The 23615-nt window shown below is 33.1% G+C and overlaps 3 protein-coding genes and 1 long non-coding RNA gene across 4 annotated transcripts; 2 read left to right on the top strand and 2 right to left on the bottom strand.

Moving 5' to 3' along the window:
* Nucleotides 1–2359: 2359 nt before the first annotated feature.
* LOC130714556 (uncharacterized) lies at nt 2360–4361 on the bottom strand. Its single transcript, XM_057564463.1, has 2 exons — nt 4168–4361; nt 2360–3608 (listed from the first exon to the last, which is right to left on the bottom strand). The coding sequence occupies exon 2, from the start codon at nt 3591–3593 to the stop codon at nt 2580–2582; it is 1014 nt and encodes a 337-aa protein (XP_057420446.1). The 5' UTR covers nt 3594–3608; nt 4168–4361; the 3' UTR covers nt 2360–2579.
* Nucleotides 4362–5328: 967 nt separating this feature from the next.
* LOC130709879 (uncharacterized) lies at nt 5329–7700 on the top strand. Its single transcript, XR_009010215.1, has 3 exons — nt 5329–5411; nt 5502–7316; nt 7414–7700. It is a non-coding gene; the product is annotated as an uncharacterized LOC130709879 (long non-coding RNA).
* A 349-nt stretch (nt 7701–8049) lies between these two features.
* Nucleotides 8050–11330, top strand: LOC130711579 (uncharacterized). The gene is made up of 4 exons (XM_057561257.1): nt 8050–8265; nt 8352–8522; nt 9381–9629; nt 10704–11330. The coding sequence occupies exons 1-4, from the start codon at nt 8179–8181 to the stop codon at nt 10980–10982; spliced, it is 786 nt and encodes a 261-aa protein (XP_057417240.1). The 5' UTR covers nt 8050–8178; the 3' UTR covers nt 10983–11330.
* A 294-nt stretch (nt 11331–11624) lies between these two features.
* LOC130711580 (CASP-like protein 1D2) lies at nt 11625–12996 on the bottom strand. The gene is made up of 3 exons (XM_057561258.1): nt 12541–12996; nt 12293–12419; nt 11625–12063 (listed from the first exon to the last, which is right to left on the bottom strand). Exons 1-3 carry the CDS (start codon nt 12759–12761, stop codon nt 11839–11841), a joined length of 573 nt encoding a protein of 190 aa, XP_057417241.1. The 5' UTR covers nt 12762–12996; the 3' UTR covers nt 11625–11838.
* Nucleotides 12997–23615: the final 10619 nt, after the last annotated feature.

Raw genomic sequence — 23615 nt, 5'->3', positions numbered from 1 at the left:
TTAAAAAGATTATGTCATGTGAATCAGCAGTAAAACCAGATAATAGTAAGATAAAAAAATTGCTGAGAAAGCTATTTCATAATCTCAGAGATATATATATATATATATATATATATATATATATATATATATATATATATATATATATATATATATATACGTCTTGAAAAATCTACTATCAAACATGTCACTATTCAAGACCTTCAATCTATCTGAAGTCAATACCCTTAAAGCTGAGGTTAAAAGCCTCAAACAAATCCAAAATAGTCAGCAACTTATCCTAGATAAACTGACTGAAGAAAATTCTGAAGGAGATAGTTCTTCAAAATCTTCATCAACTTCCAATTCTGCTTCTAACAACAATATTGGTGATTTTCTGGAAATAATTAACTATGTCACCATTCAGAAATTTTATATTAATATTAAGATCCTTATAGGAGATTTTATTTTAGAAACTCCAGCACTCTTTGACACTGGTGCTGATTCCAGTTGTATTTATATATTTTGATTGATTTCCCACTTTTAGGGTAGTGGGGGTTGTACGGATACAGCATAATTTCCTCAGCCTCAGGGGCTATGGAAACATATAAACAACCCCATCATTGTGTCACGCTTAGAAACGACAATATACCACTTTCATTTGCACCAACTGTAGGGGAATCCTCCACCATTATCATATGCACCTACATTACATAAACTACACTGAACTTGAATACTGAAATATAAACATTACAGCTTAAGACAGAGAGGAATAAACTACATTAATTAGTAATAACATTTTAGATAATTCTAAAACTTCCCTTTTACATTTTATTTTTTCTTACTCTTTAAAAAAAGGTTTTTCAGAAAATCTTCTAACATATTTATATTTTTCTTAGTGCACTACCTCAGTCCTGTCCTGAGTAAGCAGGACCCACCAGCTTATTGGTCTTTCCAGTGACATGAGGACATCACCATCATCACTCCACCAAAACACTAAGCTTTGTTGCTTTAGCTTTGAAATCCTCCGCATATTGTTTTATTTTGTTAAAAAAAATGATGGATTTGAGGCTAATTATGGTGTTAGGGCATTTGATTAATTAAACAACTAAATAACTACTAATAGCATCATAGCATGAAATTGAAAGGCGCAGGTAGGCCTGATTTGTAGGTCAATTTGTGACACAAATCCCCCCCGCCCCACAGTCAGCGCACTAAGCGGTAGGGGGCCGGCCAATGAGTTTTTTCTATTCGCAAGAGTTGAGATTCGAACCCCCAACCACTTGCTTAAAGGACGAAGTGTTGAACCACTACACCAACCTACTTGGTTACACAAATCTCCTTTAGAAAAACTAAATGAATTTATTAAATTGAAAACAAAGATGAACACAAAGCAAAGATATAATACAAGGCTCCTAAACTATGAGAGCAGCCCAAATATCTAGCTACAGTTCATTCTAAAATATGGAAAAATATATCATTAGATTAACAATACCAAGATACAGTAGTATTTTAATAAGGTCTGGGATTTCCTCAACTTTTAACATATATATGTATCATCAACATTATTTTTTAGCTCAACTCAAATTTATTAATTATTTTTATTTTAATTAGAGAAAGTAAAAATATATAGAAAAATACTCATTCAATGGTTTTTCAAGTGCTACCCTTGAAAACCCTAAGCTTGTGACGGATGCATGTTTGCTGCTCATTGAACTTTTCCTTAGGAAGTGGCAGGTTTTAAGCTTAAATGTTGATCCAATGTTATTGTTCCTTACTTCAGACCAACAAGGTTGGACAAACTTGGCAGATTGCATAGTTTTCACTCTTGTGTGACATGCCACCCTTTCTCTTTGTAAACCAAATAGTATCTGAAATTCTAAACATCTTCTAGTACAGCTTTTGATATTGGAAAACCTATGTTTGCATGAACAAAAAAGATGGTAGCCGTGTAAGGTTATCAGCAGACAGTGAGCAAGCTTTACATTGCACTCTAAGAATTTGCTTCTGAGTTAGGCTAATTAAACTTATATGCAAATACTGCTGGACAAGCTAATGATCAAGGGGGATTATATGAAGAAAAATGGCAGATGAAGCCACAATGCTGAGCAACAACAATAGCTGTGAGTATTCTATTATCATGTCGTGAGCAATAGACAGTTGGTTTCCAAATTTCTTGAACAGAGGATATAGAAAAAACAGGGAGCAGAAAAGCACTTCACAGAAAAATCAGATACAATTATACAAACCCACAACCAAATTGACCCTGAATACCCTCACAAATCAAAAGTGAATCAATCAAATCTCAACAAGCTTTGCAAGTAAACACAACCTAATGAAAATCAGCCATGATGACATGATGCAAACCAACAACCAGCGATTAATAATTGCTCAACAAAATGCTCATAGAAAAAGGGATGCAGAATTGCCAAAATATAACATGATGTTTTTAAAAGTTCTAAGAAATCTAAACAATACATATAAAGATTAATAGTTGCTGTTGAATTGCATTCACTAAACGCTTGGAACACTCCAATTCTATGTAAGAATATAATAATAATGCAAAAAAAAGGAAAATTTCAATAAACTTCAAAGCCAGGTTAGGCAGGGCCAGCATTCATAAAACCTTCCTTGCGACCTTCAAATCCAGGCCTTAACAACTTTTTCTCTCTCTTTGCGATTTTTCGCCTTTTCTTATCCTGGATCCTCTCAGCTATATTATCTGACCTTTTTTGCTGCTTGCCTGCCTTCAACTGTTCCCTTGTTTGAATTCTTTCCTTCCATTTCTCTGCGTTTTTCTCCTGTTTCTTCTTCTCCTTCTTCAAGCTTTTCTGTATAAGTTTGGGATCATCATGAACCTTAATCCCTGAAGCTCTATTCATTGCTGCTTTCCATGATTCCTTTATAGCCAAAGCTTCACCCTTCTCAGGATCATTCTTCTTCACTTCCTCCAACTTCTTAGCCATTTCAAGTTCCTTGTGCTTTGAAACTTTTCTCTTCTTCTTCCCTAGTATTTCTTCATTTTGAAGTTTAACCTGGCCAAAAACAAGCTCCTTGGAAGCCTCGGCAGCATCCTTCTTCACTTTCTCCGCCAACTCATCAGGTGCAGGCTTACTTTCTTCAGCCTCACTATCCCTCTTGCGTTTGTTGCCATCATATCCTCTCCTAATACTTCTCTCTTCCCTCTTCCTAGCCCTGTCAGAATTTTCATTGTTGCGACCTGATCGGAACCCTTCAAGCTTGCGATGAAGCCTTTCCCGAAGCTCTTCATAGGTGACAGACCGACCAGCCACACCCTTCTCCCCATCACTTTCTTTTTCTTTTCCCAGCCTCTCCTTAAGAAGATCAAGTGTGGTTGCAGCAGGTTTATCCGGGTCCAAACGGTCCTTTCGAGACTTCTTAATATTCTCCACAGTTTCTTTCTTCATCGCAGCTCTTTTAGCCTTGCTGAGACCCTGAACCCACGGCTTGTCCTCATCAGTCGGCAGATAAAACTTGGCCGGAATGAGCTCAATCAATTTGTCAAAGAAAAGGGCATGCTCATGAATGGCAGAATCCAAATCTTGACCAGCATCAGCCTCCGCAACAGCCTTTACCTTCTTCTTCGTCTTCATCACTCCAATCTCTTACTGTAATAGCACAGGGGGGAATTAAAAGAAACAAATAAAAACCTATACCATACAATAACAAAACAAAATTCACTTAAGTACAAAGCTTAAGCATCAATATTCTTGAATTTTTATAGTTTCTCTAAAAAATTAGATATAAATCAACAAAAAGGAAACTCAAACAACAACAACAACAAAAAATATAAACAATCTCATGAAAATCAAAAGTGGAAACCTGATTTTACACAATTGCATCCATCCCCATCCCATGTTAGGGTTCATTATTTCTACAACTATTTAATCATGCCCCTTTTGAAAATTAATAATAATCAAACCAGTTTATGAAATTTTGGGCATAATAACATACAGAAAACACACTACATTGTTCCAATGTCAGAATGAAACATTCCAGGTTTGTGGTTTTCTTCGGGCAAAACATCACGAACAGGATAAAGGTTTGTGATTAGGAACTACAATAGGTTACTACGATACAATCATTGATTCATTCATTACTTGCAGAAGAACAAGTTAAATATCTCGAACGTGTTTAAGAACAAGCATAGAGAGCGTGTAAGCATACCTTCTTAAGATGAACGCAACCGCACGGTGGCGCGATGAACCAACTACGGCGGAGGCGGCGTTTGGTGAGACTCCGGTGAAAGCGGCGTTAGGTCACAGCGAGTGAGAAGCACGAGGCCCTTTGTGTAGTTAATAGCAGCGTATGGAATTAGGGTTCATTCGGTGTGGAGAGAAATGATGTTTAGGTATTTTCGTTTGGGCTCACTTTGTAAAATTATATTCTTTTATAACTTTTTTTCTTCTTTCGGAAAAAAATATGATGTTTTTTTAAAATATAATACTACCTTTAAGATTTTTTAGTGCTTATAAATATAAAGATTATATCTATTTTAAGGAGTTTGTTACAGTATCTTAAAAGTTTGAGGGTATGATACTCTTTAGTTCATGTTTTTTTTTTTTTTTGTGTAAGACATGTGTCCTCATTCGAAGACAATCATGTTCGAGTCAGAAACATTCACATCATGGTGGGGCTAACTCTTCCAGCGGAGTTTTTTTTCCATCGATAAGACTAGAACCTGAGACCTTGCTTAAGGTACTAGTATTGTAGTGTAAATAGTGTAAATTTTAAAATGTTTATTATGGAGAAAACTTGACTAAAGGTCTAAGGTCTTCACTTTCATATGAGTTCTTAAGAAATTATTGTAAAAATAAGTGACAAATCCCTATTTATATAGTATTTGTTCCCAAAAAAATTAGTTGGGAATTGAGTTCTTAAGCTATTTTTTTTTCATAGACACCAAAATCACACAAAGCCCAAATTAGAAGGACTGAAGGTAAAATTAATTTTTAAAATTGGCTTGGCACTTATTATTATTTGGTGTTGAACTTGAACCACATTTAGGAATATACATTTCAAAAAAACAAACATTTAGGAATATAAAATAAAATGACTAAAACAAAAAACAAAACTATCAATAGTTATGAAGAGGCAATGACCAACACTTCACTCCATCACATGAGAGGTTCGAAAGAAAAGAGAGATATCCCTCCACGCTTCTTCGTTGACATCCATTAAGAAAACTCATGGGGTTGTCATAGTCTATTTGAGAGTAACTTCCAACCAAATCAATATTCACAATTTATAATACGAATTTTAAAAAAATTATAAAAGATTGCATATGGAACGATAGAACGAATAACTTACATATAGAGCCTACTTGTTTACGGGTTTCAAATTGGAAGGGAGGCCCTTTTCAATATCAGTTTCTCTTTTGTGGTTCACTTGTGCGATGGTCAAGAATTAAGGTAGATTAATTTTGTCCATGCTCTGTTTTGCATTTCAACATATTTTGATAATATGTCACCAATTGCCTATTTCATTTGAAAATCATGCAGGTTTGTTTTATAAAAAAGAGGAAGGACAGAGGCGATGGACTTCACACAACGTTTTATTTGCTTATATGACCTGAAGAAGCTTGATGCTTTCTAAAAAAAATATGACCTGAATATCAATGTTTTGGATGTGGTATTATTGATGCATGTTTTTACACGGATATTGTGTTTAAAATTGATGTTTTTTGACCCTAAAAAAATCTCTGCAATGGTTCATTCTTTTTAAAGTTCAAAATGAGTAGTTTTTAGGCTGAGCACCAATGTTACTTTTGTGTGGTGTCAATGAGCACCACTGTTACTTTCGTGTGGTCATTCAATTAGAGTTCAATGTTACTTTTGTGTGGTTCTTTCTTCAGTGTTTAGATTTTCATTTGCTTGGCCAAATTTATTTGACAAAGCAACTTCTTTTTTGCAGACTTACAAATCTTGTCCAACACAAGTAAGTTAATTTTATTTAGGTGCTTAGGATTCATTCACCTCTTGCTTATCATTCCCCTTTACAAAAATTTCTTCTATAATTCTTTCTTCTTTATAAGCAAAGCAATTCTTTCCCATATTTATGCACGTATATATCATCCAAATTGGCTATTGGCTACTGATATTATCATAATAACTGGTGAAATCCACTGTGAACTTAACAAAGTATGTACTTTTTTTAGAATTTTTGTTTTATTCTCTTCTTTATAAGCAAAGCAATTCTTTCTCATATTTATTCTCTTCTTTATAAGCAAAGCAGGTCTTTTTTTTACTTCCTTGCCAAAATCATCTTTATAACTGGTTTTTCTTTTAATTGGTTCTCATCAATTCGTAATCTTTGTGGATCAAAAAGTCAGCTGCAATTGTTCAAAAGGAAGCAGATGAGGTTTAAGATCATGAATTAGTTTTTATATTATTGTTTTGTTACGATTTATTAAGTTTAAACTTCATAAACTTTATGATTTGAGTGTATTGTGTGTTCTACCTTTTTAATGGACATAATGTGATGGTCCTTTGTCCATTGTGTGTAACAATGAGTGTTGCTAAAATTGTGTGTCACAGTAGCAATAATTCAGCATGCTGAATTTTTTTTGTTTTACACAGATTTTTAAGACTTTTCATTGTTGTCTATATCATGGCCCCTCATTAGAGTCTTAGATTATCTCTTTTCTAACGAGTCTGGTTGAGATCCTTATTTTAAAAGCATGTTATTTTTGGCTTATGAAGGGTACACATGATGATTTATCATGCTACAAATTTTATAACTTCAAAACACAAATGGGTTGTTCAACTTTATGTAGGCTGATGAGTTGTCGGGTATGCCTCGTGTTGCATTGGATAATTTTGTTGGAAAAACTTTCATATTCAAGATAAAAATTGATGATAGTAAGAATGGAAAATATGTAAAGAGTTCTTTTGTGTACACAATGACTGATGCTTCTGATATGATCAAACTTTTTACCTCAAATGATGACACAGTACAGTATTCTTTTTCTAAATGTCCTTAAATGTTATTGTTTTTTTAATTTTGAACATGTAAACTCAATTCCATTAAAACTAAAATACACCAAATGAAAAACCGAAAAATTTAGAACTCAGCCTTACTTCAAAAGGTCAATGTCAGTGGTCACTGTATAAAGTCACTGTATAAAGACTAACATCTAAATAGAAATTGACTTCAGTCAACCCAAATATTATCTTAAATGTTATTATTGATGGTAACTATCATTTTATAGCCTTCTACTCCTTACATGTGGTTTTCTTTTTTAGGATTCGTTGCAAATTGGTAGTATTGATGCAAATAGTGAGCTATCTATTCAAAAGCATCAATCTGATGCTACTGTAAGATTTTTTTCAATGATTGCACATATATACTTCATTTCAAAATAATAATTATATGAAAAAAAAAACTCTAACACTATGTGGTTTGTACTTGCAGGGTGACATTTCTATTACAAGTGAAAATGAACTTTGAATCATATTCTCAGCAGAATGTTACTCCTATGAAAAGAATGTCACATCAAAATCTTGTGTATTCTGACATAGCGGAAAACTCTCCAGCACAAGCTTCCTCAACTAAGGAGTTAAAACGTGTTAAGATAGAGAAGTGAAATAAGAATTTGATTACATTGAGACTTCTGCTACGTTAGTATATGTTGCAAGTTTTGCTATTTATGGTGTTTTAAAGAGTTAATTACATTGTTTGGTTTTGTATTAAGTAAACTCGGATGATCAATTTTAATATTATTCATGTATCTATTTTGATTTTACTTCTAGCAATTTTTTTTTACTTCGATATATGACTATAACACATGCCTAAATATTATGACACGTTTCAAATATCAATTAATTTCATAAAATCACTTAAAAAAATACTAAAATAATAATAGTTTTAAAATTACCCGTGCATTGCACGGGCTACATACTAGTTTAAAGAGAGAGGCTACAATGAAACAAACAAGCCCATAATTTCTAGGTTGATCCGATTTTGAACCATAATTTTATTTTATTTTTGAAATTAAAAATTATATATTGATTTCATTTGATTGTCCAAAAAAAATCCCATTATTGAGAAAATTAAGATCAGAAATGACATGGGTTTGTTTCGTGGCGCCATGTGATTGAAACTGCAAAGGGACAAGAAACAAGACAAGAGAAGTCTTAGAATTCCTTTGATTTTCAATCGCAATTGCAATTGCAAACCATGTGCAAAGATAAGCAGCTGGATCCTGTTCCGGTACTCGCATCACTTCCTCAAGATGTTACCTTCAAGATTACTTCACTTCTTCAGGTTCGATTTTCAATTTGCATGGCGTGAGAAAGATTCGATTTCATTTGTTTATCTTGACCCTGTTGATTTGTTTTCCGTTTTCCTAGGTGCGGGATTTGTGTGCCTTAGGTTGTTGTTCCAGATTCTGCAGAGACCTTTGCTTCTCTGATTGCATTTGGGAGTCTCTTGTCAGAACCAGATGGCCTTTACTCGCACTCGCACCATCATCATCGTCTTCGTCTTCTTCTTCTACTTCTGCTACCTCTCCCAATCCCAAGGTATATTTTCCTGTTTTTTTAGGAATACCCAGTTTGTTATTTAACCAAAGTTTGGTTCTTTTTCCCCTATTGCCTTTGGGTAATCATTCATAGTATACCATGTTTCGTTCAGTTATTCACCACTTAGGATCGCGTAAGTTGAGTGTATGTTTGGAAATCATTCTACAATTGATTATAAAACCAAAATTGATTCTTGAGAGAAGCTTATTGTGTGCGTGTTTGGATCAGGGTTGTCAGAATTGATTTTGGATAGAATTGATTTTGCTAAAATTAATTATTGTAACTAAAAGTGAGTTGAAACTTGAAAGTGAAGTGATTTATGTTTTGATACTTTTATGGGAAAAGTGATTTCTATAGGATAATGTTGTGAAATCCAGTTATGAAAGATTATGTCAACTGCAGGAGGAAGGAGCTACTCTCTATAGCTTCACATTATTGAATTTTTGGTTGGAAATCAATTCTCTAAGTGGATTGCTAAATATCTATTTAACCACCTAAAAGTGATTGTGGTCCATGAGAATTGATTCTAAGGCTCCTAAACATGGAGACACACCAAGTCTGGATGTCAGAATTAACGATAAAATGAGATGACTCAAACATGCTATGAATTACAGATTGTGCACAAAAGAGATTCTGTTGCATTTTTTAAAACTTGCTATCTAACCCTAAACTATGTTTTAGGCTTAGAGTTAAGGAAAGTACTTGGTCCCTTGTTCTTACATTATCGTTATTTTGGTGGGGTGGCAGTATGTGTGTGTGTGTGTGTGTGTGTACATCATTATCTTTTTTGGGCAGATTTGAGTAGTGTTACTGTTATTGTGTTATGTTGTGAATAAATGTTTGGATTTTGGATTACAGAAGTGGAGAAAGTTTTACTTCGAGAGGCACGTCGAGTTGGGACTTAGGGCAAGGACAGTTGAGATGTTTCTGAAAGCTTGCTCACCTTCTGAATCACTTGAGGTTGGGGACTATCTGAAAGCCGTTGATACCTTGGTTGGTTTGAGGTTTGGTTTTGAAGACATACAGAGGTACCTGTTCAACCCTAAAATGAATGTGCTGATTAACTTGGTTGGACTGCATTACTGCCTCTCAAGCCTTGGCATAAGGGTATTTCCATCCTCTTCCACCCTATTTTCATTTACTTTGTTTGCATTTTAACTAATCAAACTCCTCTTTGAGATCCCACATATTTTTTTAAAAGGTAATTGCTTCGTCATAGTTCAACTTTGTGCTGCTTGATGGCAAATGGGAGAACCACAATGCACAAGCTCTACCAAACATTATCTTTGGCATATTGTCAATTATGCATGCGCTTCCGTTAGATTTATTTTGTTTGCTTCAGGGCTGCAGCTAGTAGAAAGAAAAGATCATGACCAGTTGAAATATGGTTTCACACTTTCCAACTGAATCCAAAACATCTGCTTCATTTCATGTTCTCTGCTAACCATTTGTGCAGAACTTCTTTTCCTTGCCGGTATTTAATTAAGAAAGTCACTTGTCTTTTTCCTTGCTTCAACTTTTCCATTGTTATTTATGTTCTTCTGTCCAACAAATAAAATATCTCTTGGTCAGTTTATGTACATCGTAAGGTAATTGTTGTGGTGACCTTAAAACAAATATGATTAAGAAAAAAGATACTTTTAACACATGCTCAAAAGTACATTGTTTCTTGTAAGTAAGAGATGGTGCCGTCTAAAAGTGCAATCTTTTGTCATTTGTCACTCTGTTCCCAAATTTGCACCTTTAGAAGCTTCAGAAATAAGTTGCATACATTTATTCTTTACCTTTGAATTTCATTGCTTGACTTTTTGTTTGAGGACAACAACTACCAAGCCTTGACTTTTTTAGAGAAATATGAGAAATTAAGAGGATAAAGTTGAACCATCATCACATATTTTCCCTCTTCTCAACGAGGCTTTTACATATAAATTGCTGTATGAAACAGTGCAGTGCATCCCATATTTAATTATATAGATACCTGCCTCATATTTATGTGGATTTCGATCTTGGAATTAAATAACCAAATGGATCAAGTTACATGGATGCTTGAACATGGCTGATCTATGTTGTTTTTCTGATCAAGTTACACTTAAGCCTTGATGATGGAATGCACATGTACATTAAAGTATTAAGCTAGACCAGACTGATATGTATTTGATCTGCAAGTGTCTTTGTTGGCAGGGTGAAAATCTTTTAGAAGTCCTTCGCACTTGTGAGATCTCAGATCGGCGCGTGGTTGTCAAGTGGTGGAAACTTGGTAGATGGTTACATGGCTACCGTATGAGGGATGAGTTTCATTCTCGTTGGGTTTCTTTGGCTGATTTAGCAACACAAGATGATGGGAACGTTTTGGGGGTGCTTCGCCGAGGTACTATTCACGAGGTTTTACGTGTTCAGATCTCTGCTGTTGGTCATACCACAACATCTTGGTCCTACCAGCTTACCCACAGATTGCAATAGCCATAGGGAGATCATATCAACTACTAATGCTGATGAGAAATTCTATTCCCACAATTGTTTTCTACTCATTCTTATGAAAATTAGTTGTAGGAATAGAATGACTCCATGCTAATATCCAAGTATTACTGTGTGTATAAATAATTCTTGTTTTTTAAATTCCTTTGGCAATAATACATGTATAGTATGTATCATCAAAGACTGGAAGAATAACTAGTTATAATGCTTCTTTTCTTCTTCACATGGCATATGTATAAAGTCCATATCCTCATTGTCCATAACAGAGAATTCACTGAGTTGTTTTATGGAAGCACTTCATACAATGAAAAGAAGGCATGAAGGTTTTGGCAATGTTACTTGTTAGTCTGATCTAGTACTCTTTTTTTCTTTCTATATACGCTTCCACCACAAATTGACCTGTCATGTTAATTATTCTCAAGTTCATAGCCATTACCTGCTAAAATCAATTATGGAAAGAATATTCTGTGAGTAGTTTCTGAATTACAAAATCGATTCTAAGGTAAAAGAAGTTGATCCGAACATGTAGTAGACTAGTAGGTGGAGAGGCTGGTTTGGACAATCATTAGTTCTTATTTAAACGTTTCATTGGTGAATTATTTATTCTATTAAAGTTTTGCAGGATAATTGCAAATCATGTATGACATAAATAGAATGTAGAATACAACCAAAGGTCCTTCATGGAAAACACACATTTACAAAAATAATCATCCCCCGCATTCGGAAACACACTAGTCATCTACACACTATAACAAATACTTAAAGACACTGACTATATTTGTAAACAATGTTACTAAGAAATGAATGCATGAATGTTCAGAGTGATCCTTGTTCCTTCCACCTATTGGGGAACTCGACTATGAAGACTGAAAGCAGAAAGCCAGACGAGCAAGACCGACACAATGCTTCCAACCAAACCCACTCCAATGGAGCCACCAACATGCCTACAGTACTTATCATAGACGTTGCAAATTTTATGCCAACCCACATGGTTGTTTCCCTTCAAGCCCACATATGCCACACCCCCAGCTGTGCCTGTTGCTGAAGCTAATATCCCCAATATCAGCTGCGAAGAAGAACAGTAATTAAGTACATGTTTGAAAATTCTACTATATTTGATTCTAAAGTCAAAATCCATTACGGATAGAAGCTTCTGTACGTAGCTTCTGAGTGCCATAATTGATTATGAGAAAAACAAGTTTATCAAAACATGCATATATAAGTTGCTTATTTGTCATGTTTGATGTGTAAAGCAAGTAAATTGAGAAGAGTAGAGAGGTTAATTGATTCATTACCGCATCCCAGAACAGAAAATAGAGGAGGAACTTGGTTTTAAGGGCAGGTTTTCGGATGACAGAGAGTGATGCAAGAGCTGTGAGGATACTATAGAGTCCAGAAACGGAGAATGCAGCCACAAAATATCTGTTTGCATATCATATTACATGTCACACAGTTATAAGACTTTGTTGCTTAAAAAAATAAAGAGGATTATAATAAACATAGTAAATGAATCTACTAAAGATTTGAAAAACTGTGAACTTACATAAAAGCTGGTGAGTATCTGAACTTGGCTGGCCTAGGCAAAGGTACATATTCAGTTTGGTTACTAGTAACCATGACCACAACTGCAACCAGTGATGATGCAAACAAGAGAAACCTTAGGATCAAATCAAAGTGAAAGTAATCAACACCAGCAGCAGGAGCTGGAATTGGAGTTGAAGATAATCTGTGCTCAGGGTCCTCTGTCTTGTCCCTAGAAGCCATGTTTCAATTTTGCTCTCAAAATTAAGCTAGATTGATTGTTAGCTTGGTCTTAATGCAAGGTAGTAATAGCTAGAATTTGAAAACACAGTGGTGAAGGATAAGGGTAGTTGAACAATCACATATATATAGATGGATTTGGACACTTCATGGGGAGAGCCAAATGAACGGGAAAGGTGTAAAAACCAAATGGTTGAAGTTTCCTGCACGTTTGAACACTTGCTTGTTAACTAGTTGGTGTGTATCAATTTGATGAGCCATACAGCTAGTAGTCTATATTTAAGTTTAAGACAAGTATCCTCCACCGAAAATAATATTATTCAAGTCGAAAACATTCACATTCCGGTGAGACCAGCTCTTTGAGAGAGATTTAATTTTATACACAAAATTTAAACATGAGATATTACTTAAGAAAAATTAAACATGTGTCACTTAAACCAACTGCATCAATATACAAGCTTACATGTTTTGTTAGCATATTTGATATGAACAATTCTCATCGTTTACACGAAAAGTTAATATAAAAACATTTGATATTTTGATGTGCTTACTTTCAACAAGGTTTCACACTATTGACATTTTTGGGTGCCAGCTCCGTTCCATATCTGACTTTGATTCGGATTTGGATAGACATGGCTCCATCACATTTCACACCCGCATTTGAAAATGGTTTCTTGTGTGTAGTGATTTTCTAATTTCTAGCTGGTGGGAGAAATTATTTATCTACCATTTTTAATGACGGTTTCCGCTATTGTCGTTCTTTTGAGTTGTTTTCCGTTTTTTTTGTTCGTCATAATGGTAATTCTATTGCTGACTTTTTAGTCAGAAATGCTTCCTCATATGTTGGACATGTCTGGCTTGAGGAGGTTCCCCTGAGGTTGAACTGTTTGTAGCTGCGGATATTTTGGGCCACTTGTTTAATTTATTTGCACGAACTTAAAAAAAACTTTTTGTGGAATACGATTAATTTTTGTGTGCTTGTGGCCATGGTGAAGTGACTAGAAAAAATATATTATATAATGTAGAGTTTAATTGAAAATGAAATTCCACCTAGGTTTATACTGAAATCTATCTTAAAAAAAATTAAAAATTCCTTTAAGTATCATTCTCTCAGCTTTGACGGGTTTAATTTTACTATTTTCTTTTACGAAATTTAATTTTTTTATAGGAAAATATTAATTATTAGTAAATTAATTATCTACAGCGTTCGAACACTTCACCCTTTACCCTTCATCTCACCCAACCCTTATGTCTCTAGCTCTTACCACTTTACGATTAGTAATGTGATGATGTTATTATCTGTAATTTTATGCATATTTTTTACTTGATAACAAATATTTTAAAATATAATTTTATGTTTTTTTTGTTGATAGGCAAATGTTAGTTGTTAGTAATGTTAGTAAATTATTCATGCTCAAGGTTCGAACCCTAGATCCTGCACCCTTCATCTCACCAACTCTTATGTCTCTAACTCTTACCACTTGAGCTATTTTTTTTTAAATATAATTTTATGTCAATTTTTTTTTTCAAAAAGAAATTATTTTATGTCATATATATTTCAAATTTTGAAAATGATGATTTCCTAAATGAATATAAATTGATACAATTACGAAATCATTGATCTCAACCTTTATTATTAGAGAAACATAATAAATTTTGTCCTAAAATTTGGCCATTATAATTATTAAGTTTACTAACATCATTCAATCTTGTTTATAAATTAAGACAAATTCAAAAAATCTGAAAATGATGATTTCATAAAATGATGATAAGAAATTGATACAATCAGAAAATCATCTATCTACTCTTTATTATTATAGAAATTTTATTCTTTCATTATTATTGTCTATTAATGAGTCAAATTAATACACATGTTAAACGATAGTGGAAGTTGTTTGGTAACGATAGTGATTACTCACGTATTCAAAACCGAATAGTCTGACATAATATCAATATTATTTTCTTGCTTATAATTTTCGTTAGCAATTACATAATTTCTTTTTTAAGAGCATTTTAAAATTTCCCGTTGTGATTTCGAAATTTAAAAAAAAAATTGATTATAAAAACATGTTACTAAGTTTTACATGTTAAACAATAACAAGTGTAGTTTATATATAAAAATATTTTTATTAAAATTTGATCATTTTTATGACATGCATGTATAGTTAATTTAACTTTTATATATCAGTCGTGTCTATCCAGGTTCAATACTAGTAGGTATAGTATTGCATGAACATATATATTTTCCAACAGAAGTTCATGGATAATAGGTAGCTTAAATGGAGAACATTGATGAATGTATGACATCACGGTGGGATAAGTTCTATTTTTCATACACATATATGTGACAAGATATGTATATTAGTTCTAATCTCAGTTGAACGACAACGCAAGTGATCAGTTGAATTCAACCACGTGACCTAGTCACATATTCATACCTAGCTACCTTTCTTAAATAATTATTGGACGTATACAAAATTAATCAATTTATTTAATTATCCGACTGCCCCGCTATATAGGAAAGAAAGTTGACCAGGAACTTTTCTTAACATTTCATTTTGATATTTGATTTGCATCTAGAATCTAGCTCAATTTCGCTTTTAGATTAAAATATGTATCTTCTACTTGTCTGTTAGGTTTCCTCTAATGGTAGGAATTCTAATATCTATAGTCAATGGCCAAGTTCATCCTTATCATCATCGATTTTGGATTTTGCTTACCATGATCAATTATGGGGAACTTAAGTTACGTTACGTAATTGCATGGCACTTGTGTGTCTTAATTAATATGTTTCATATACTGATGTTTCCAGAGGATTGAAAGTTTGACTCACTTAATATGATTCAACTATCGGATATATAATTGAATTAAACCAGGTAGAGGATTGTATGCATGCCAGACTGATAGAGAGGCCCAGTCCACTCCTTTATTTGTTGGGCCAAGCAACTTCTACAAGCTAGGCCTCAGGACTTATTAGTAAGAATTACTTTTGAAATCAATGAAGAAAATTGAGCTTTGCTATCTTTTTTAGTGTTTGTCTTATTTTCTCTTTTCTTAATTCTGTTAGGGCTTCGCATTGCTAGAGTTTCTCTCTACAGAGTTGGAGTTGGGTCGGACTTGCATCTCATTGAACCACCTCCCCTTAGGTGTAGGAATTTAGCACTTAATGATTGTATGATGTCTTTTCCTTAGGAAGAAACAACCATCACATTAGAAGATAAGGTTTTATAGGTTATTATGTTATAGAAGCTCATATTTTCTACCCCTCTTACGCTAGTGGTTAGAGGAAATAGAAGCAAAACTTGCTGTGGTAAGAAAAATGTTTAATATAGCTCCAAAAGAAAAAAAAGGTGGCATATAAGCCATGGATGAAGCGTTTCATGATGAATGGAGATTAAGTGGAGCATGAAACATTTAAGAAGAGACATATGTTAAGGTTTCTATTCCCAACAAATGCATTTGAGACCATATATTTTGGTGAGTGTTTTCCTATTGCAATACATCCTAGCCAGTCATTTCAATAAAATCATTCAGTTGATCATTTGCACATTTTATATCATCACTTTCATATTTTATGCCAGTTTCACCTTTTGGAGGTGATATTAGTATCAACAACGCATGCTATCAATATGAATCATTAATAACATTTTATATCATCACAAGTTTCAATTTTATATCATTTTAAAAAACCTGATGAAATTTTTTTTGGTCAGAGGAACATAATTCATTCAATTAAATTGTCCAACGGCACTTACAACCGAGTTCATCATTCACTGAATGAATAAGGAAATTTGGGCCATAGACCCAAAAACAACTCACAAATAGTTCATATTCAAATAAGCCCACGACTCCTTAGAACATCTAAACTGACCTAAGGGAGATTGAGGAAAAAGTACTATTGCAAGAGACCCAAAAACCAGATGATTATATTTCATCATGAAAACCAAAGAAGTCTACGCAAGGGACAAGAAGAATAGGTAACCCAATAAAAGAGGGACCTAAAACCTCCAATGAGCAAAATAATAAAAGTCCACTAAAATAACACCCAGTACATAGGCCCAAACAAAAACAAAACCACAAAAAAACTACAAAAGCTGCATAACAAGAAGGCTTTCAATAATCGAGCACCCAAATCAATATTACTAGGACGCTACAAAAAGAACATCGTCATAAATTCCTGAAGATTTCTTCTAAGACAATTTTGTGGTATGTTTTGGTGTGAGTTTTTCGTTAAATTTTGATGCAAAATTTAGTACAATGGATAATATAAGAGATATATACATCAAATATAAACTATGCATATAAAAAAAAATCAATAGGAAAACGATACAATCCAAACGGCTTTAAGTACACCAGGAGGAAAGTGGTGATGATCGATGAGTCCAGCGGTTCCTTTCATATTCCTGCAAAGGGGAAAATGGAAAATATAATTAAAAGCCTGAATTTGTTCTTATTCTTTCTTTTCATTTGATTAGTTTGATGCTATTTATTTATGTATTTCGAGGAAGGGGAAGGGAGGATAAAGGGACGGGGACTCAGGGAGGGGGAGGTGAGGGCTGGGTGGTGATTAGTGGTTGGGTGGAGCTGGGTGGTTGTTGTGGAGGTTGGGTAGTGGAAATTAAAGGAAGATGAAGAGAAAGAGAAAAAACGAGAAAGAAGAGGAGATGGACCAAAAATAAATTTTACAATGAGTAAAACTAAAAGTGATGTAAAAATTGTATGAGGACTATTTGAATAAAAAAAAATTACAGATCTATTCCATTCAAAAAAACAAAATCTACAGATCTATTTGAATTTGATCATCATATATGTGAGATACCCTGATACATATTTAACTCTATTTTCTTTATTTCATTAAATATTGTAACATTAATATATATATATATATATATATATATATATATATATATATATATCTAATATAATGGATCTGAAATGCAACTGAAAACTAAATATTAAATTTATGAATGTAAATCTCATCAATCCATCCATATAGTAGCATTTATTTGTCAGCTAAGAGGAGCTGGAATTGGAGAAGGGAGTGGATGACATTTTCCAAAATCATGGAATTCAAGTCCTACACCTAAAACTCAAACACCCCCTAATTCTATTATATAGGAGTAGGTAGTAACAATCTCCAGTTGTTTTATAAAATCATAAATGAGGCCCGGGTTTATTTTGTGTGGTAGTGGAGAGGCAACGGCATGCAAGAGAATGAGATGACAAAGTATTAAGTCATGCCCAAGTTCTTACAGCTCATCATCATAAATGCTTGCTTCTGATTTCTGTAATTGTGATCTTGTTTACACTGACTAATCAACATTCTCTGGATTTCTGACTGGAATCCTAGCCTACTGTTGAACTTATACATGAAGTGATTTATTAATATTTGTATTCCGATCCAAATGTTAAATTGTTTTAAATGATTTTCATTTAAATTAATGCTTGAAATTGTTTAAAGTAAAAACAAACTAGAAACGAAAATAATGTGAAGTGGTGGCTGCTCACTTTTTCATTAATTATAGAATTGGAGCTTCGACTCCCACTTATGGAAATGTAGAAAAATAAAAATAAAAATAAAATGTTATTAGAGCTTCAACTCTAGCATATTTAATTAGTAGCCAACCATTTATTGCATACTGCGAGCACTCACAGTACATGAATTAATCATTGTTATTGGCGATGTTTTAGAAAGCAATTATATATTATATATATAATCCATGGTGGATGATTAAGCATATATAGGAGTATGGGGACGGATCCCTTAAAATCAAGCTGGGTGGATGGAAATACAACTGCAGATATATGGGCTCCCTAGTGTCCGTCCTTGCATTAGGTGTCATTTGGATAATTAATAAAAAGTACGGACAGTGCGCATTAAATTATAATGTTCAAATGAGAAAAACAAATAAAAGCACACTTGAAAAATAAAATACAATTTTTTTCAATGCTACCGCCGTTACTTGTCTTTTTCATGAAAAAGAAAAATTACAGTGAGGGGATATCAAAAATTGTTGACGATTAAAAGGTTTATTGACATTTCAGTCGACCAAAAGACCTTATGTAAAGCAAATGTCAAAAGACGAATTGAATGACTTAGTAAAAAAATATAAGATGTCTCAGCTAAACGTCAAGCGACCATGAAATGACCAATGCCAAGACATTAAAGCAAGGTAACTCACGGGCAACTTGTGTTTGAAATGTCCTTCATAAAGACTTGCACAGGACCTGCAGACGTAATGACAATATTGGATCCTGAAGTTACTAATACATTTGTTCATTTTTTAATTCATTATTTATTCTTACAATCTGTTAGTTCTTTAAAGACTCTGAAATTTTTTCATAACTTTTTCATTAACTTGAATGTCGGAGTGTCTTTTATCCTCTGTATTCAAGCAGCTTCACCATGTCAGCACCACCATCTCTGGCTATACACCCCAACAAAGTGAGGTGGGAAAAGGACATTATGCTCCGTACGTAGGAAAACATAACCTTTAAATTTGTATGATTTTATTTATGTATTAAAGTAAAATTAGTTTTAGGTCTATCGATCAAAATTATTGGCCGGATTGATGATCATGCATATATACAGCAATAAATTGCTGCCCAAGCTGTTCGCGTTCATATCTAGCAATAAATGTTTGAAATTTCTGTTGAAAAAGGAAGTGATTGCGATGATTGATCTTGTTAATTTGCATTGACTAATCAACCTGTCCAGCCCAAGATTGTGGAGCTCATGCTGCCATGCAAGCAAACTAGCTTGAAGCTAGCTAGCCCACACAAATAGGAAATTCGATTATTGCCTCGCAACGCATCTAGCAAGCAGCAAGTGGGTTTGATTAATCAATGCATAATTAATAACTAAAATAAATCAATGTATTACCTCCTCTTCCTTCCTTATTAACTTTCCTTTTTAAAGAAAAATATTTGTTCATATCTATATATTTGTTCACTTAGCATTTCATGAGATTATTAAATAATGTTTTTGTCTAATAGTGTCATTATTGTAAGAGTAAGAAATGAGGAAAGATAAAACACATTTTAATGGATAAATAGAAAAACAAATACATATATTTTTCTAAATATTAACAAAATTAATTGCACTCCTAAATATATATGTGTGTTTCTTCTGTTTCTATACGGTTAATAGAAATGGAGGTATTATTAATTAATTAATTTTTCAAAACGCATAAATTTTATCCCAAAACATGCTAACTTTTTTTGCATTAATGATATGTAATTTGAAAATAATTTATCAATTTGGGGCAGCTTTTTATTTTATCTATAAGATAAGTGTAAATCACCACTTAAATTAGTGGTACCATTTTTTTTCTTTTAATGGCCACCTCCATTAATGATAGCACGTATGTATTTATTTTTATTTTTTACTTTCATTACGGCGAAAATTTACTTCGTCTCAACAGATTAGTAAACAACAACGGATTGTGAAAAGGGAACATTGTCGTCACAAAAATATTCTGTCGCCAAATACTTTGGGATTAAAAACTTCACTCTCAACATTCCAATTTCATTGCTAATTTCTTTTTTATTACTATTCACTAAAATTTTGTGATGGATTAAAGTTTCATCTTAAATAATATTATGTTCTTAAATAGTTTCCGATTGGAAAACTCCTCTCCACATTCCATGTTAAATCTTTTTCTATTGTTCACTAGATTCTTGTGATGGATTAAGTGTCATAGCAATGAAAGTATACAAAAATGTGGTATCGCCAATCTTTAGAGCGGTTTACACTTATTACTTAGCTAATTAAAAAAAAATTGTACTATTTTGATGAATAACTTATAAAATGACAGTACTATTTGTGTAAAAAAAATACTACTAGATATTAACCGATGTAGAGGACAAATTAATAAGTGTGCCGACTTTTGCTTAGAGTATAATGAAGTTTTGTTTTCGTCAGTCATACTCATAATGAAGCTACATGATGAAAGATGGAAGTATGGAACCTAACTCATTTTAGCTATATTTAGACAGATGTCGTCATCATTATAAATAAATGTTAGCTCGTATAGTACTAGTTCTGAATACAAAAAGTGAATATGACTTTTCTAACATAAAATCAATTGAAGAAAAAATTATTTACGTTGAATTTAATCCGTATTTAGCACACACTTATATATTGTAACATGTATTTGGAATATGTCAAGAGTTTAGGGCTTGTTTAATTATTTTTTCTCTGTTTATTATCTTAACTTGTCTGAAAATATTTAAGTGTGTTGTGTACCTTTGGATCACTTTCACAATGTAAGCGCTTATAAAAAAAACTTTCATAATGTAAGCTTATAGATTGTCTTTTAAGCTTCAATTGAATTATTGTTGACGAATTTTTATTTTACATGAATCAGAAATTAATGTTCTAACTTCTAATAATTAGACCTAAGGGAGATTACAATTGAGAGGATATGATCCTCTAAAAACAACAAACACGCCATAGCAAAAAATCCAGTAAAAATGCATGTCAATAAACTATCCCCCACTGAACTTATAATGTCGATCCCACCATAAATATATAGGTGTGTATGATATATATCCTAACTTCCAACTACCGAGAGTCTCTAATTGACATATTGTGTTATAAATTACAATTAATGAAAGAGAGGTGACAATGAAATCCCATTAGTACATTGAATTTGTATCCATAAATATTTATATTCTGTTTCCAAATATAATTGTTTACTTTTATTAACGTTAACTGTTTACTTATAGCAAAAAAATTGTTTTACAATAATTGTACATTTTTCTTTATAATACTTATATGAGAAGATTAAATAGTGAAAAATAAAAACACGCTTCAATGAATAAATTTGTCAATTTTCGATGTACCAAAAAAAAAAGAAAAAAAATTAAAAATTAAAAATAAATTACATGTCGGATTAATTACTTCAATTAACCAAAATTAATTAACTAACCCTAATCTAATTAACAAACCCAAATTCCCCTCAAATTAACTCCAAATAATTAAATTTCCCAAACCCAACCAAGATAAACCAACCCAGAATCAACAACAAAAATTCAGAAATTCAGTCTTTCATCTTCACCTTCAACAAACCCAACCACCATGAAACTCATTTATCAAAAACTCCCACCTTCAAACTCAGCCACTACCACTGAAACCCAACAACCAAAACAGGGGAGAAACCATAAATATTTTTTTTTGTTGCTTTCATCTTCAATTTGTTGAGTTGCTTCTTTCTCTCGTAAACAACCTGTGCTTTATCCTTTCTCTACTCTCATAACCATGAATGTCATTAAATAAAGAAGATGTAATTACAAAGAAAATCCCCAACCAAGAAATGAGAATGTACATGGAAAATAACAACTAACAAGCAACACTAAAGGTAGAAGAAAGAACAAACAAAACAGGGTAGGAACAAAATCAGACCCTGCAGTCACACTTAATAATAATCTTTCATCTTCACCTTCAACAAATCCACCCCACCTCCAGTTCCTCTTCCTCATCATCTTCTCCTTCTCCCAACCTGCAAACCCAAGCTTGGCGTAATGAGATCGAGCAAAAGAGGAAGATCTGGTGCGAATCGAAGTGAAGAGGGTGTAGATCTGGTGTGTGAATCGAGATCCCCGTACCACTGCGCCACAAGCATGGTCGCGATGGCCACAACCACGACGACCTCCATCGTTGAGCCTCTCTCCCTGCCATCTTCTGCTCCATCGAGATCCAGATCTAGAGAGAAAGCTTGTGAGCCATTTTCGCCTCTGAAGCAACCACTGCCAACCATCTTCAGCCCAGATCGAAAGTGAGGACGAAGGGATCGAGATCGAAATTTTGTTAATTATATTAGGGTTAGTTAGTTAGTTAATTATGATTTAATTTATTAATTAGATTAGGGGGAATCAGATTGTGTTAATTAGATTAGTGTTTGGACCTTGATTGGGTTTACTTAGTAGTTAGGGTTAATTAGGAAATTGTAATTAAATAAAACTGATTTGTATTTGTTTTTTATTATTTTTTTTCTTGACACGTCAGACTTATTTATTTAGTCAGCATTACTATTCATCAAGCTACGGCGAGGACCTGCTCCAGACTTATTGCAAATGAGAGGACCCAGATTTGTAAATTTTCCGAGAAGGGACTTACTTCAGACGGCAAGACAAAGACAGGGACCAAGTAGATGATTAACCTTTTTAATATATATGTTTCTTCTTTTGTGGTTATGAAATATATGAGTTGGGAGGGGAAGACTTAAATATCAATCTTTGATAGTGGTAGGTGTAATTTATTTTTTTATGTAACATAAAAGTATATGTGTTTCTTCTTTTTTTTAATTATTAAATTCAATTTAGCTTTCAGATAAATTCAATAGAGACTACTAGCAGACAAAAAAATCAATCACTTTCTGTTTAATGCTAAACAAAATTCAAGAATCCCATTAAATGCAGTGGTGGCTGGCTCGTTGGATGGTTTCTCTAGCTTTCACATTCACTCTGATGGCCCACATCAATCTAGCCTACCCTCTTTTGTGCATTAAATGCTTTCCACTTTAAGGGGAAAAAAAGATTTTAACCATTGATTTTCTTTTATAAACTAGTCAATGTTCGGTTATCTTTTATAATTTAATCACAGACTCTTTATCCACTCATTTAAAAAGTATAAACGGTTCTTTCCTATATCAAAATTATAATTTAATAACCTCAATAACATGTTATTATAAGTGATTATATAATAAGAATTTGCATTCATTTTTAAAAAATTAAAAGTGCTAAATATTTGGAAAAAAAATTAAGCTTTCATTCATTCCTAATATAGCCAGTCATTGTCAGAGCTCCCATGCCAGTTCCTTTAAAAGTTCAAATAATACAAAATCCTCTGTTTCC

The sequence above is a fragment of the Lotus japonicus genome, chromosome 4 (genome assembly GCF_012489685.1).
Source record: "Lotus japonicus ecotype B-129 chromosome 4, LjGifu_v1.2".
NCBI lineage: Eukaryota > Viridiplantae > Streptophyta > Magnoliopsida > Fabales > Fabaceae > Lotus > Lotus japonicus.
The sequence above is the reverse complement of the archived record's forward strand: the minus strand, read 5'-3'. Positions and strand labels throughout refer to the sequence as shown.